Consider the following 13,645-nt stretch of genomic DNA (forward strand, 5'->3'; position numbering starts at 1 on the left):
CATGTTATTGATAAGAAAACACAGCTTCTATGTATTTGCTAAAAACTCTCAAAATCAAGCCATTTGCAAATTGGTAGATAAATTTGCCAGATGCAAAAAAAAAAAAAAAAAAAAAAAGAGGTTGATATGTTTTCAGTTATTTTCATTGAATTAACATTAGGAATTTTTTTAAGTTAATAGTATCAAGTATTTTTGGATCCGATAAAATTGTTAGTAGAGTCACTGTAAGTCACTGCCTTTAACAAATGAGATAGGATGTTGTTGTTTTTAATTAACTCAATACACTTGTGCCTCATTCTAAACCAGCCCAATGGATTTAGATTTGTTTACACCGAAGAAAAAGTTTTAATGATTTCTATTAAAAACAAATTTACCACAGCTTCCCTGGTGCATTTTAAGTAACTGAATTTTTTTAAAAAACTGTATTTATTCCACTTTTCATGTATAGCAGGGAAGACTTAACCCCCGTTCCCAATCCTCCCCCACGTGCCCTCCCTGAGCAAGTGCTCTCCTGTCTCCCACCCCTTCCCCCAGAGTTGTCTGTCCTGTGTCTGTCCCAGTGATGAGCGACGGCTCTTGCATGTGATAAAAGAGTCCATTCTAAGCAACCACGGCCAATACTCTGTCCCAGTGGATATGCCCCCAGATGATACAAAGCAACAGCTTTCCTCCCGAGAAGGGCTTCTGCGAATGGAGGAATTCCGTGGCCTGTGGGTCTTTCAGCTTCACTAAGGGGACACTTGGTGTGTGGTCCCAACACAGAAGCCTCTTTCATGGGTAGGGTGGCCAACCACCCTGGTCCGCACAGGGGTTTTCCCCGATGCGGGACTCTCAGTCCTGGGCAGGCCGGAGAAAGTGGATGCCCCTCGAAGGCCAATACGTGCCTCCCCAGTCACCATAGCACATGGACGTGAGCCTGGGGGCCTCGGAGGTGGCCTTTCACAGCCCACCCTCCAACAGAGGAGGATGTGTGGGTGACAAGACACGACAGTCGCTTGTTCCTCTGTCCCATGGTGCCTCTACGTCCCTTTTCACCGCGGATGAAACAGATCCCCCAACAACCAGGAACCTCTGAAGCATAATGGTCAGAACAGGGAGACGGTCTCCAGGTAACAAAGGGACTCCACGATGCAGAAACCTGGCCTCCAAGTCTCTTCAGCCCAGTCCAACTGTGCCCTGCTGTACGTGGATTCACTTCCCAGAAATCCTCCCATTATCTAACACCAACAAAACAGCCTAACTCCCAGCCTGAAAAACACACCCAGGAGCTATGTCACCCTGCTATTTTTAGCACACACCTCTTGTCCCTGGTGCTTTCAAATACGAAAGTTGTAAGGAAGGTTTAGAAGGAAGGCATACAGACTGATCTTCCAGGTGTGAGCAGGAGGGCCGGGCCCTTTGGAATGCCTGGCTTGCCAATGTCAAGAAGAAATAGGAAATGGGGAACCCACCACTTGGCTTCTTTACAGCAGAGCAAGTGACAGGCCAGTCCCTGAGAGTCCCAGGGTGCCCCGGGGCTCCGACGCCAGGGCTCTTTGCACTAACGTGTACCCATGGAAAATGTTGAAGAAGAAAAAAGACTTGTAAGGAAAAAGGCTTGTGATGACCCCTGGCCTGAGGGCCATCCATCCCCTCCTTGACATGCTTTCTTCCCTCATCATGCCAGAGTCTGGACCTTCCTCATTCTCCTCCAGGCCTCAGACTGCTTCCATTCCTAAGGCAGCATCCTGGCCTCCACCCACGGTAAGCAAAGGTGCTCCCCAGAGGCACCGAGATGTGCCCCCTCCCAGCACCCTTCTCTGCCCCCTCCCACCACTCCTCATTCCCTGGCTTCATTTGCAGCCATGGCACCCACAGCCACTTTCACTGTAGTCTATACACTTAACATGAGATCTAACCTCTTAACCCATGTTTATGGGTACAAAAGGGTCTTCAGCAAGTGGACATGACGTTTTCTTGGTGACTCCTCTTTGGTTAAACATTGGTTTCCACCTTTTCCCTTTTCCCTTGAAATGGAAAGAGCAGTACTGGAAAACTATCCCGAGATTAATTCATCCATAGACACAACAGCTCCACTCACTGAGTGCCTGTACCATGGCCCATACTATATATACAAGTTACTAATTTATTCTGCCTGGAACTGCTGTGAGGTATTGTTATCCTCATAATTAGCATGTCATTTTCTAGATAGGAATCTAGAGGAAACTGTGGATCAAAAGATCATGTGGCTTGTCCAGGATCATGTAACCAACCTAAGCCTGTCATCTTTGGCCACCAAACCTGTTTTCTATTCTAAGAAACGTTCTGAAGCTCTTCAAACAAGTGTGCATGCCCATCGCCTCAGACCCTGCGTTAAGTGCTGATTCTGGTCCAGTCTGCCTAGGGAGAGGCCTGGGATCCTGCATTTCTGGAAAGCTCCTGGGTAATGCTTAGAAGCAAGCGTTCATTCAGACAGCCAGTATTCCCAGCAGATTCCAGTCCTACATATTAACCAGGTATGATCCTGCTTTAGTTTCCAAAAAGGGATCTATTCATGATGGTAAGGCTACAGATAAAAGGTAATACATGCCCTCCAATATTTTTATTGTGGTAAAATACATATAACATACAACTCACCATCTTAACCATTCTTAAGAGTTACCTTCCACTCTGGTCAGGTAGCTCAGCTGGTTAGAGAATGGTCCTGATTCACCCAGGTTGCCAGTTCCATCCCCGGTCAGGGCACATAGAAGAAGCAACCAATGAAAAGTTGCCTCCTTCAGCCATCCTCCCCAATGCCAGTGTCTTGCATAATTAACAGCACAAGAGCACCGCCATGAAATGGACATTGCTGTGGTCCAGAGCTTGTTCAGAAGTTACCTCTTGTGTGTGTGTGTGTGTGCGCGCGCGCGCGCACACGTGTGCACACGCATGCGCATGCGTGTGCACAGCTATATGCCATTTTAACCCAGGTATAGCTCCCTGTAACCACCTCCACAATCTAGATTTAGGGCTGTTCTGCCCCCTCCTTTCCTGCTATCCTATTAGAGTAACTAACACTCCCTTTTCTCCCCAAAGCCTTAACCTAGGCAACCTCCAATCTGTTCTCCATCTCTACAATTGCCTCATTTCAAGAATGTTACCAAATGGAATCATCCTATCTAATAAATCCTATCTAACAAAGAGGGAATATGCTAGTTGACCATCACTCCATCACAAAGATGGCTGCACACACAGCTGAGGCCAAGTTGCCAAAAGGAGCCTTAACGAGCAATCAGCAGGGACCTGAGGCTATGCCCTCCCCCACCCAGCAGGGCTTGACAGGGGATCTCAGGCTGCGACCCCCATCCGGCAGGGCTTGACAGGGGACCTCAAGGTGCGCTTTCCGTCCTGGTGCTGGGCTAGGGGACCTCAAGCTGCTCCCCCTGCCCCAGCGCCAGGCCAGGGGACCTCAGACCGCACCCCCTGCCTGGCGGGGCTTCACAGGGGACCTCAGGCCACACCCCCGGCCCCAGCACTGGGCCAGGGGACCTGAGGTTGCGCCCCTCTGCCTGGCTGGGCTTGACAGGTGATCTCAGGCCATGCCCCCTACCCAGTGGGGCTTGACGGGGGACCTTAGGCCGTGTCCCCCACCTGGTGGGGCTTGACAGAGGACCTCAAGACATGCCCCCCACCGGCCTCGGTCTGGGCTAGGGGACCTCAGGCCATGCCCCCCCATCCTGACGCTGGGCCAGGGGACTTGAGGCTATGCCCCCTGCCCAGCAGGGCTTGACAAGAGTGGGACTGGCCAGGTCTGAATCTAGCCCAATGGGTGGGGGGGTGGCCGGGTCTGGGTCTCACGTGATTTTGAGGTGCATGTAGGTGGGTGGGGACTTGACTCTGGGTCCCGTGGTGAGCCCCAGACTCTGACAGGAGAAAGGTTTTCATATACATTTTACTAATTTTCTTTCATCTCTGACACTTCTATTATAGAGAAAGGGCAAATAGCAATATTAAATTATTTCCTCTAATTAATACCCTTTTAATGTGCACGAATTTCATGCACCGGGTCACTAGTCCTATATAAAAGGCTTATATGCAAATCAACTGAACGGCAGAATGACTGATTGCTACGACGTGAACTGACCATCAGGGAACAGACACTCAACTCAGGAGCTGCCTCCTGTTGGTCAGTGTGCTCCCACAGGGGGAGCGCCACTCAGCCAGAAGCCCTGAGCCGGGCTCACTGTTGGCAAACGCAGCTGTGGTGGCAAGAGCCTCTCCTGACTCCACGGCAGCGCCAAGGATATCCAACTGATGGCTTAGGCCCATTCCCTGTGGGGAGCGGGCCTAAGCCATCAGTCGGACATCCCCTGAGGGCTCCCAGACTGTGAGAGAGTGCAGGCTGGGCTGAGAAACCACCACCCCCCAGTGCATAAATTTCGTGCACCTGGCCTCTAGTACAGTGTATAATCCTTTGAAGTGCACTTTTTTTTCACTCAGCTTAATTCTCTTGTCTTCCTCTATTTTTAAACCAACTTCATGTACCCTCCCTTGTCTCAGAAAATGTGCTACTGTAAATGTATTTAATGCCCTTTACTGGGCACCTCCCATGAGCACTGCTTCTGCCTCTTCAACAGCCTCCCTCCACATCCCCTGCCTATGCCTCTCAGCTGGACAGTCCCTCACCAGGTGTGGTCTCTCATTCAAGAGTTACATCTCAGAATCAGAGACCAAAGACAAATGCTCAGTTCTTCATCCCATTACATATCAACTTGGGATCTGAATATTCAGAGCTGACAACAATATGACTTTGGAAGCATACATTTGTTTTTATGTTACGTTGAAATTGCTCTCAAATCCCACCACCCCAATCCAATTTTGCCGTCAACCTAACCATCACTTGGGATTTCATATCTACCCTAATTTCTGTATCTCTGATTTAGTAGAAATAAGTAAAATCCTCCTTCAACTGCCTTTCAAATTCAGGAATACCATTTAAAAATAGCCTCTTTCAAATTCTTTATGTACACACACACTGAATGACATCAAGGATTCTTCATATCCTACTTCATTTTAAAATCTAACCTCATTGTGCCTCGCTGGTGTCGCTCAGTGGTTGAGCATCGACCTATGAAGTAGGAGGTCATGCTTCGATTTCCCGTCAGGACACATGCCGGATTGTGGTCTCAATCCCCAGTGGGTGGGCATGCAGTAGGCAGCCAATCAATGATTTTCTCTCATCATTGATGTTTATATCTCTCCCTCTCCTTCCTCTCTGAAATCAATAAAAAAATGTTTTAAAATTTTTTTGTAAAATCTAACCTCATTGAACACACATGCACACACATGCACCATAAGGCTACCTAAATGAGTTACTTCCCAATCATCTTGAATGAAACATATTTTAATAATTTATCTACATCCTTCTTATTTATTTAATTAAAGGGAATTACATATTGTTTTACATATATAACTGTTTTGACTTAATTTGGAGAAATTACAGAATATCATATGGTTAAGATTTAGAATCACTGGCTCAGTGGGCTATAAAGTATCAAGAGATATCAAAGAAGTATCACACAGACTATATTATCTGAATCAGGTTAAAAATTATTTTAATAGCCCTAGCCGGTTTTGCTCAGTGGATAGAGCATCAGCCCATGGGCCTACACATACCTCAGTTGCAAGTCCCCCGGCCCGGATCGGCTGCGTGCAGAAGGCAACCAATCGATGTGTCTCTCTCACATCGATGTTTCTCTCTGTCTCTCCCTCTTCCTTCCACTCTCTAAAAAAAATCAACAAAAAAATATCCTCTGGTGAGGATTAATTTTAAAAAATCATTTTAATAAAATGATTTTAAATATAATTCCAAGTAAGTTCTAGGTCAAAAAAGAGGAAATCATAATATAAATTAGTACAGGATAATAATAAGATACGGCATGTCAAAACCTGTGGGAAAAACAGAAGTGATTCTTTGAGAAACATTATGGGTAGAATTAACCTGAAAGAAAATAATAAAAAGGCATAAATCGATGACATAGGATAAAAAGAAACAGACCTAAAGCAGAAGTTGAATAAAATAGATATTTTTTACAATATTTGTCATAAAAGAAAAACAGCACAATTTCAAAAAACATGATATAATGTAGTTATAGCAGACATTAAAAAACAGAACTATAAAAATGTCATCTATTAACCTTTAAAACTTAGGAAAAAAATGGGACAGTGTCCTAGAAAAATAAAGGTTATCCTGACAGACTCAGGAAGAAAGAGAAAATCTGAGTTATCCTGTAACTATTAAAGAGTTACTGACCTAAGGCTCTGATAGGAAGGTTTGAATTTTAATCATTTATAATCAGTTAAATAACACTTGCAGCTTTTCCTGTATTGTAGCCACATCTACCAGAAGTTATCATTCAAAATAGTTTTGAATAATAGCCTGCGTATTATATTGATAGGAATGTTAGATGAGTAACTGAGAGTCCAGAAAAGTTCATATAACCTATTATTGTTTTAGATTTTTATAACACCTCTCCTTTATGAGCATAGGATGGAAAAGAAATTGGATGTTCAAAATCGCCCCAAACACCCCACCAAATATCTAGCTAGCCCATTTCTCAGGTGTATTGAGGAGGCAAAGGTGGAAAGCTCAGAAGCCCCTGGGAGAGACCCATGTGCGTTTAAAGGAGCATCATGTTCTAGAACACAGCTCTCCTGAGACTCTAGATGCCCTCTTCTCTGAGCCCCACTTTCTTCAACTACAAAATGAAGGGGCAAGTGACCCCTAAAAACCCTCCCAGCTCCAAAATCCAGTGACCGTGGTCCTTCCAAACGTCTGAAACATTCATCCACACAAACACACAAAAAGCAGTGTATAGTGTAACCTTCTCGTCAAAACAGGCCTGTGGAAGCAGCTGCTTGTTGATGCTGGATGATTGGGACAGGGAGGGTCTTGGTGCCCCTACTCACTCGACTATCTATCTAACATTTTCCTTAATAAAAATAAGTTTAAAATGAATAAACAAACACATGGTTAGTGAATAACATCCTATACAAACAAAAGCAAATTCATACTTAACAGGATAAATCTGGACTTGGCTTTGGGACTTGCTTCAGCAGAAGTGACATTGAACCTTATTGGCTCTACTTGTTGTCTTGGAACCCTGAGCCTGCCATGGAGAATGAGCCCAGGCCAGGCTGCTGGAGGATGAGTGGCCACATGGAGCAGTGACCTCAGCCAAGCACTTCCTGGTCCTCCTGGACTTGCATTCAGCCAAGCACTTCCTGATCCTGCTGGACTTGCATTCAGCCAAGCACTTCCTGATCCTGCTGGACTTGCATCCGCAGTTGACCCCAGCTGAATGCAAGTCCAGCAGGATCAACTGAGCTGGGCCATGCTTAACTTAGAAAAATGTCTGCTGTTGTATACATTAGTGAGGTTTCAGTTACTTGTTATGCAGTATTGCTGTGGCCATAGATAACTGATAGACTTATATGAAAACACATGGAATACTTTTTATGATATAACTAGAGGCCCAGTGCACGAAATTTGTGCACAGGGGGAGGGGGTGTCCCTCAGCCCAGCCTGCACCCTTTCCAATCTGGGACCCCTCAAGGGATGTCCGACTGACTGTTTAGGCCCGATCCCGGTAGGATCAGGCCTAAATGGGCAGTCGGAAATCCCTCTCACAATCCAGGACTGCTGGCTCCCAACCACTTGCCTGCCTGCCTGCCTGATTGCCCCTACTTGCTTCTGCCTGCTAGCCTGATCACCCCCTAATCACTTCCCTGCCAGCCTGATCTATGCCTAACTGCTCCCCTGACAGCCGATTGCCCCTAACTGTCCTCCCCTGTAGGCCTGTTGCCCCAAACTTTCCTCCCCTGCAGGCCTAGTTGCCCCCCAACTGCCCTCCTCTACAGGCCTGGTCCCCCCCAACTGCCCTCCCCTGCAGGCCTGGTCACCCCTAACTGCCCTCCCCTGCCAGCCTGGTCGCCCCTAACTGCTCTCCCCTGCTGGCCTCATTCCTCCAACTGCCCTCCCCTGCAGGCCTGGTTTCCCCTAACTGCCCTCCCCTGCAGGCCTGGTCCTCCCCAACTGCCCTTCTCTGCAGGCCTGGTCCTCCCCTACTGTCCTCCCCTGCAGGCCTAGTTGCCCCCAATTGCCCTCCCCTGCAGGCCTGGTCCCCCCCAACTGCCCTCCTCTGCAGACCTGGGTCCCCCACAACTGTCCTCCCCTGCAGGCCTAGTTTCCCCTAACTGCCCTCCCCTGCCAGCCATCTTGTGGCGGCCATCTTTGACCACATGGGGGTGGCCATCTTGTGTTTTGGAGTGATGGTCAATTTGCATATTACTCTTTTATTAGATAGGATGATAAATATAGATTATACAGTTGTCCAAACCCATGGAATATACAACACCAAGAGTGAACCACAATGCAAACTATGGACTTTAGTTGATAATGACAGGTCAGTGTAGATTCAAATGGACCACTGGTGGGGCTGCTGAGAATGGGAGAGGTTGTACATGTGTGGGGGCAGGGTATATAGGAAATCTGTGTACTTTCCCCTCAATTTTGGTGTGAACCTAAAACTGCTCTAAAAAAATTAAGTCCTTTAAAAGCACACACACACACAGGGGCCTTTCCACTGCTATGGGGCCCAGAGCACCCCGGCCATGGTCAGTGGAGGAGGAAGAGGCAGACATCTGTCAGCCTGCCACCAAGCCCAGGTTTTCCAGACTCACTTCAGCTGACACACTTCTCCGCACCAGCCCCTGGACCCCCCTTCTCCCTTCTCAGCCCCCTTTCTCTGTGATTGATGGCCCTCAACATATGTATTGGAGGCCTCACTTTGTCTGCTCACTAGTGTACATGCAGGCCATCAAGACTGAGGCCTGGAAAATGCAGGAGGGCCAGGTGTGAACTCCAAACAACTTCGTTCTCATTTTAGGGAAAGGTGAGTCCAAAGTTCTACATCTTCTGTAGCCTTCAAAACACCACCACCAGCAACCAAATGTATCTGTCAAGATAAAGGTCCCGATCACCACGACAAATCAACAAAGCATGGAAACCCTTTAAGAGGAAAGGGAGACACCCCCATACTGGGTGTGTGATGAGCTAGTGGATAGAGCAAATGGGTGGAGGGACCTATGAGAAGTGTCACGGAGACCCTGGAACCTAAACATGCCTGAGAAGAATGACATCAAGAAAGGAGTGCAATGTTCTCAACGTAGCATAATTGCCTATTTTGGTTCAAGAGCATTCTGACACTCCTTCTGAAGTGAAGACAGCTCGCACGCTTCCCTGGGTTGCAGTCCTGTCTCCAGTGCCGTCACCGTAAAGGTGAGCCTCCGGAGATAATAAGTACAAGAGAAGAATTAAGAAAAAGAATCATGGCAGCTTTCACTGTCCCTGTTTCCAGGGGAACAAAACAACCATCAATCTAAAGGACAGCGAGAGCACACTTGGACTGTTACGAGAGAATTATTGCACAAATATTTACATGTTGCACCTTAAATTATGCAATCCTTTTAGAGCAATAAATATTCTAGAAGCAAAATTGTGTGCTGAGCCACAGCCAGTATTCTCCCAATCTCAGGAGCCAGGAAAGACCATATATTCTTATGCAAAACACATGTGATCCTTAGTTACTTAAATCCAATGAAACATCTGTCAGATAAGGCAGAGCTCCCTTCTTAACTGACCAGAGACCAGCAGCTCCACAAACACGGCTCAGAAAAGCCTTTAGAGACATTTTTCCTCCAGGAAGCTGGCTGTGGGCTGCACCTGTGAGCTGTATTAGTGCAATTAATGACCCCTCTACTCCACCAAAGCTCTCGGGCTTTCTGTGAGGTTTTTACTGTCACTAACCCTGGTAACGTGTAGACCAGGCCCAAAGGCCTCTTGCCTCCGGGCCTTCGCATTTGCCATTCCTTTTCCCCCAGATATCTTCTCTATATCTTTACTTAAATGCCACCTACTATCTCAAATAACCACCTTCAAACTCCAGATGGCCCTTACCCAGCTCCAGGTGCTACTGGCTCAGATAGAGTAAGAGGAAAGACCTCCTTAAGAAGGTGACCCTCCCATAAGAACCTGAAGGCAGTGAGTGAGTGAGCATCGTGAGTGGCCCCAAGGTTGGACACTCCCATGCCTGAAACCAGTTTGTTTCCAATTTCCTATTTCTCAGCCAGCCCCTCATCACCTGGCCCAGGTCAGCCTCTCCAGCTTAAGCTCCCACATTCCCCACTCTGTGCCACACCACGACCAACCACACTGCACCTGCCTGCCATTGCCTCCAAAAGTCTCCCCTTACGAGGCTTCCAGGAGTGTTCTCAGCTCCCTGCATCCAAGACACTTGTCCCTCGTACCTTTTCCCATCCTGCCTCTGGACTAGGCACAGCTGACAGAAGATGTGTGATTTTACTTAGAAACTGGTGGGACCCTGTGCCTTTGGTTTATCTCAGGGGCCAGGGAGGTTTGTCTCTAAGCATGGAGGAGCTCTCTGAGTTCTTCTCTCCTTATCTAAAAGGTTAAGACTCTCAAAGGCAGAGATTGGTTCATCTTCGAGTCTCCTAGAGTACCTAACACGTGTGCCTTGCACACAGTCAGTCTGCAGTGAACCCCTGCGCAGTGACTCAACTCCATGCGCCATAGGGTCGTGCATTTGCACATGGGACATTTTATTCTCTCGGGGTTTTTTTCAGGAAGACGGAGACTGTTTGGGCAACAGCACCTAGAAGTCATGGGAAGATCAGAAGCTCTCTCCTGCCCTACTCAGAGCACAGAACACAGGACTTGCTCCTTCTGACCAGGAGATAAAAGACCCCCAGAGCCATGTGGTTGGCCGACAGTATGTCATTTCTCCATCCGGACTTGGTGGGGAGCAGAGAGGAGCAGATACAAAGCAGAGAAACAAAGAGCTCTCCACCACGGGAAAAGCCAAGAGAACAAGCTCTGCCTGGCAGAAGACAAAACGAGGTGGAGAATGCACTTTTCAGAGCAAGGAGCAGGCAGGTCAGTGAAGGTGAACAAGGGCCACGGAGTGCTGTGTGTTAGGGCATCTCACGCTCACAGCAGCGCCGGGATCTATTTACAAGGAGAAAACAGAGACAGAGCCTCCAGAGGCTGAGCCAGCCTCTCCATCCCATTGCCCTCTCCTCACTCTGTGCAGAGGGAGGGGCTTGCAAACGTTGCCCAGAAACTGGGTCTGAGAGGCCCAAGCCCCCCTGGGGTGGTTTCCATTATTCTCATTTGGCTCTGAGGCAGCCTTTTTCAAACTTTTATATTTTTACCCCCAAAGGGAACATAATAAATCTGATCCCAGTGGAGCCTCAGGGTGGGGGCTAGGCAAGCCAGGCGCTGCCTGTGCCACCCCCCTCACCTCCCTAGAGCCCACTGGAGACCCAGGGCTGCCCAGCCCATGGGAGAGACCTACTCTGCCTCTGTTCTTCTGATCCTGGTGGGCTTCTGGAAAGAAGTCTTTGATATAAACATCTGCATGTGAAAACTCACCTTGAAAAAGTGAAAGTAGAGCTGGAGAAAGAGAAGCTCAAAATCCCAGTCACCTGCCAGCAAGGGCAGAGGGAGGGCTAGGGTGTGGCACTGCCTGGTGTCCCAGCAGGACCCAGGCGATGCTGCCCGGAGGGCCCCCCCTTGGCCCCTGCAGCCCTAGGAAACCTGGGGCCAGCGTTGTCTGACACGTTACAACCAGCACAGACCCTTCCCCATGCTCATGTTGGACACCTACGGGTGACCCTCCCAACTCCTCCTGCTAAAGCCCTGCCCAGACCACAGATGGAGACAAACCTCCCTCCCTCCCCGCTCCCACCACACTCCCCGCTCCCACCGCACTCCCCCCTCCCACCGCACTCCCCCATTCCACCACACTCCCCCTCTCCACCGCACTCCCCCTCCCACCGCACTCCCCCCTCCCACCGCACTCCCCCCTCCTGAGATAAACCCAAGGCCCAGGTAAAAGCCCCTATCTTCTCTCAGCTGTGGCTCCTGAGCAAAAGCACCTGCAGTCCTGATCTGTGCGAGGCTGACTCCAGCCATCCCTCGGGACCTGGGAATGTGACCCGCCGGTGAAACCGCCGCGTGTCCACACAGCACAGACACGCGGGCACGTGGCCACGGTGGTCACTCTGTGGTTTTTCCCTCCAAGTGCTTGGTGGGTAGTGTTTGGCGAGCCAGTCCTCAAGTCTGTGCAAGCAAACTTTTTCTTTCCTTTTCTAAACGTTTCTTGCCGGAGCTGAGTCTTGACTAACGGATACATACCCAGTGCCTCTCGCCCCACCCCGACCCCCACCCCGCCTGCCCTACCCTTGGGGTGCCAGCCCTGTGCTGCGGTCCCCAGGCGGGGAGGCGGAAGAGGGAGGAGGGGGAGGACGAGGTCGGGAGATGGCCCTGGCTAGTGGTAGTGACACCAATTCGGAGATCGCTCCGTGGGCGCTGGGAGGAAGGGTTGTCCCTCCAGGAGAGGAAAGGGACGGTCAGAGGGGACCCGGGTGAAAGAGGCCAATAAGAGGCTTCCGACCCGCATCCGGCTCAAGCCCAGGGGGAATTCAGGGCCCAGGGACCCCGGGGGCGGGGAATGGGAGCGCGCCTAGTCCTGTGAGGACGCGGGATAGGTGCGGCTCCCGCGCGGATGTGACCTCGGACAAATCACACTCCCCGCCCCCACCTAGGACGGGCAGACCACCCAGGGCTCCACGCGCGCCTCTCGCCCCGAGAGCGAGGAAAGGGCGCTCTTTATAGTGGCCGAGTCTCCGCGGGACCTGGGCAGAGTCGGGATTCGCGTGGGGCGGGGAATCGGGGCGGGGGAGACGATGAAGGAGACCCGAACCTGCGGAGACGCCCGCTTACCCGGCCGTTAGGGTCGGTCTCCTGCACCTCCTCCACGCGCGGTCCCCGCCGCACCAGCGCCTTCAGCAGCCCCACGTCGTTGGCGCAGGCGGCGCGCAGGAGGGTCGCCGCCTCCGGGACGCCCTCGGAGACTGCCTCCGAGACGCTCTCGGCGCTCCCGGTGCCGTACTCCTCTTGGCTTAGGGAAGGGTAGAAGGAGTCGTCCGAGGCGATGCTGCGGGTGTCGGGCAGACGCGAGAAGTCCTCGTACTCCTCGTAGTCAGCGGGGTCCTCCCTGGCCTTCGCATCCCGCGGTGGGGACGGCGGCTGCGAAGACACGCAGAGCGCTCCGCCGCCCTCCGGCCCGGGCCCGGCCAGCAGCACCATGCCGTCGGCCGGGGCGCGGGCCGGGGACCGGGGCGCGGGGCTGGGCGACGGGGACTCGGGACGCGCTCCGAGGCCACCGCCCCTGGTCCCCTGCGGCTCCAGAAAAGCAGGGCGCTGCGCGTCCCGGGCCGGCGGAAGCGAGCGCCAGGCGGCTGCTGGCAGACCGTCACCCGAGCTGGAGAGAACCCCTGGGGGTGGGAGGAGCGCGGGGGCTTTCCCGGCGCCGTGGGCGGGCGGGGGCCGGGCCAAGGCGCGCGGGGGAGGCGCGCGGGGGGAGACGCGCGTGCCCTCTCCCCTGCCCCGCGGCCGGTTTCCGACAAAAGTTAAGAACCGAGGCTTCTCGGCAGCGCCGGGACCGAGCCACCGCCGCTTGGCCCGGAACTGAGAGAGACTCGCGCTGGAGAAGCAGAGCAGTCACTGAAGAGCCGGGACGCCGGTGTCGCGGGCGGTGAG

The 13,645-nt window shown here is 51.0% G+C and overlaps 1 protein-coding gene across 1 annotated transcript in view; it reads right to left on the reverse strand.

Moving 5' to 3' along the window:
* The window catches only part of ANKRD33B (ankyrin repeat domain 33B), a 61,411-nt gene extending 48,093 nt beyond the window's left edge, over positions 1-13,318 (reverse strand). Inside the window, exon 1 of the mRNA XM_080682795.1 lies at positions 12,827-13,318. Coding sequence (XP_080538921.1) covers positions 12,827-13,192 — 366 coding nt within the window. The 5' untranslated portion in view covers positions 13,193-13,318. The remainder of the gene's footprint in view (positions 1-12,826) is intronic.
* Positions 13,319-13,645: the final 327 nt, after the last annotated feature.

The sequence above is a fragment of the Plecotus auritus genome (assembly GCF_963455305.1).
Source record: "Plecotus auritus genome assembly, chromosome: 7".
Taxonomy (NCBI): domain Eukaryota; kingdom Metazoa; phylum Chordata; class Mammalia; order Chiroptera; family Vespertilionidae; genus Plecotus; species Plecotus auritus.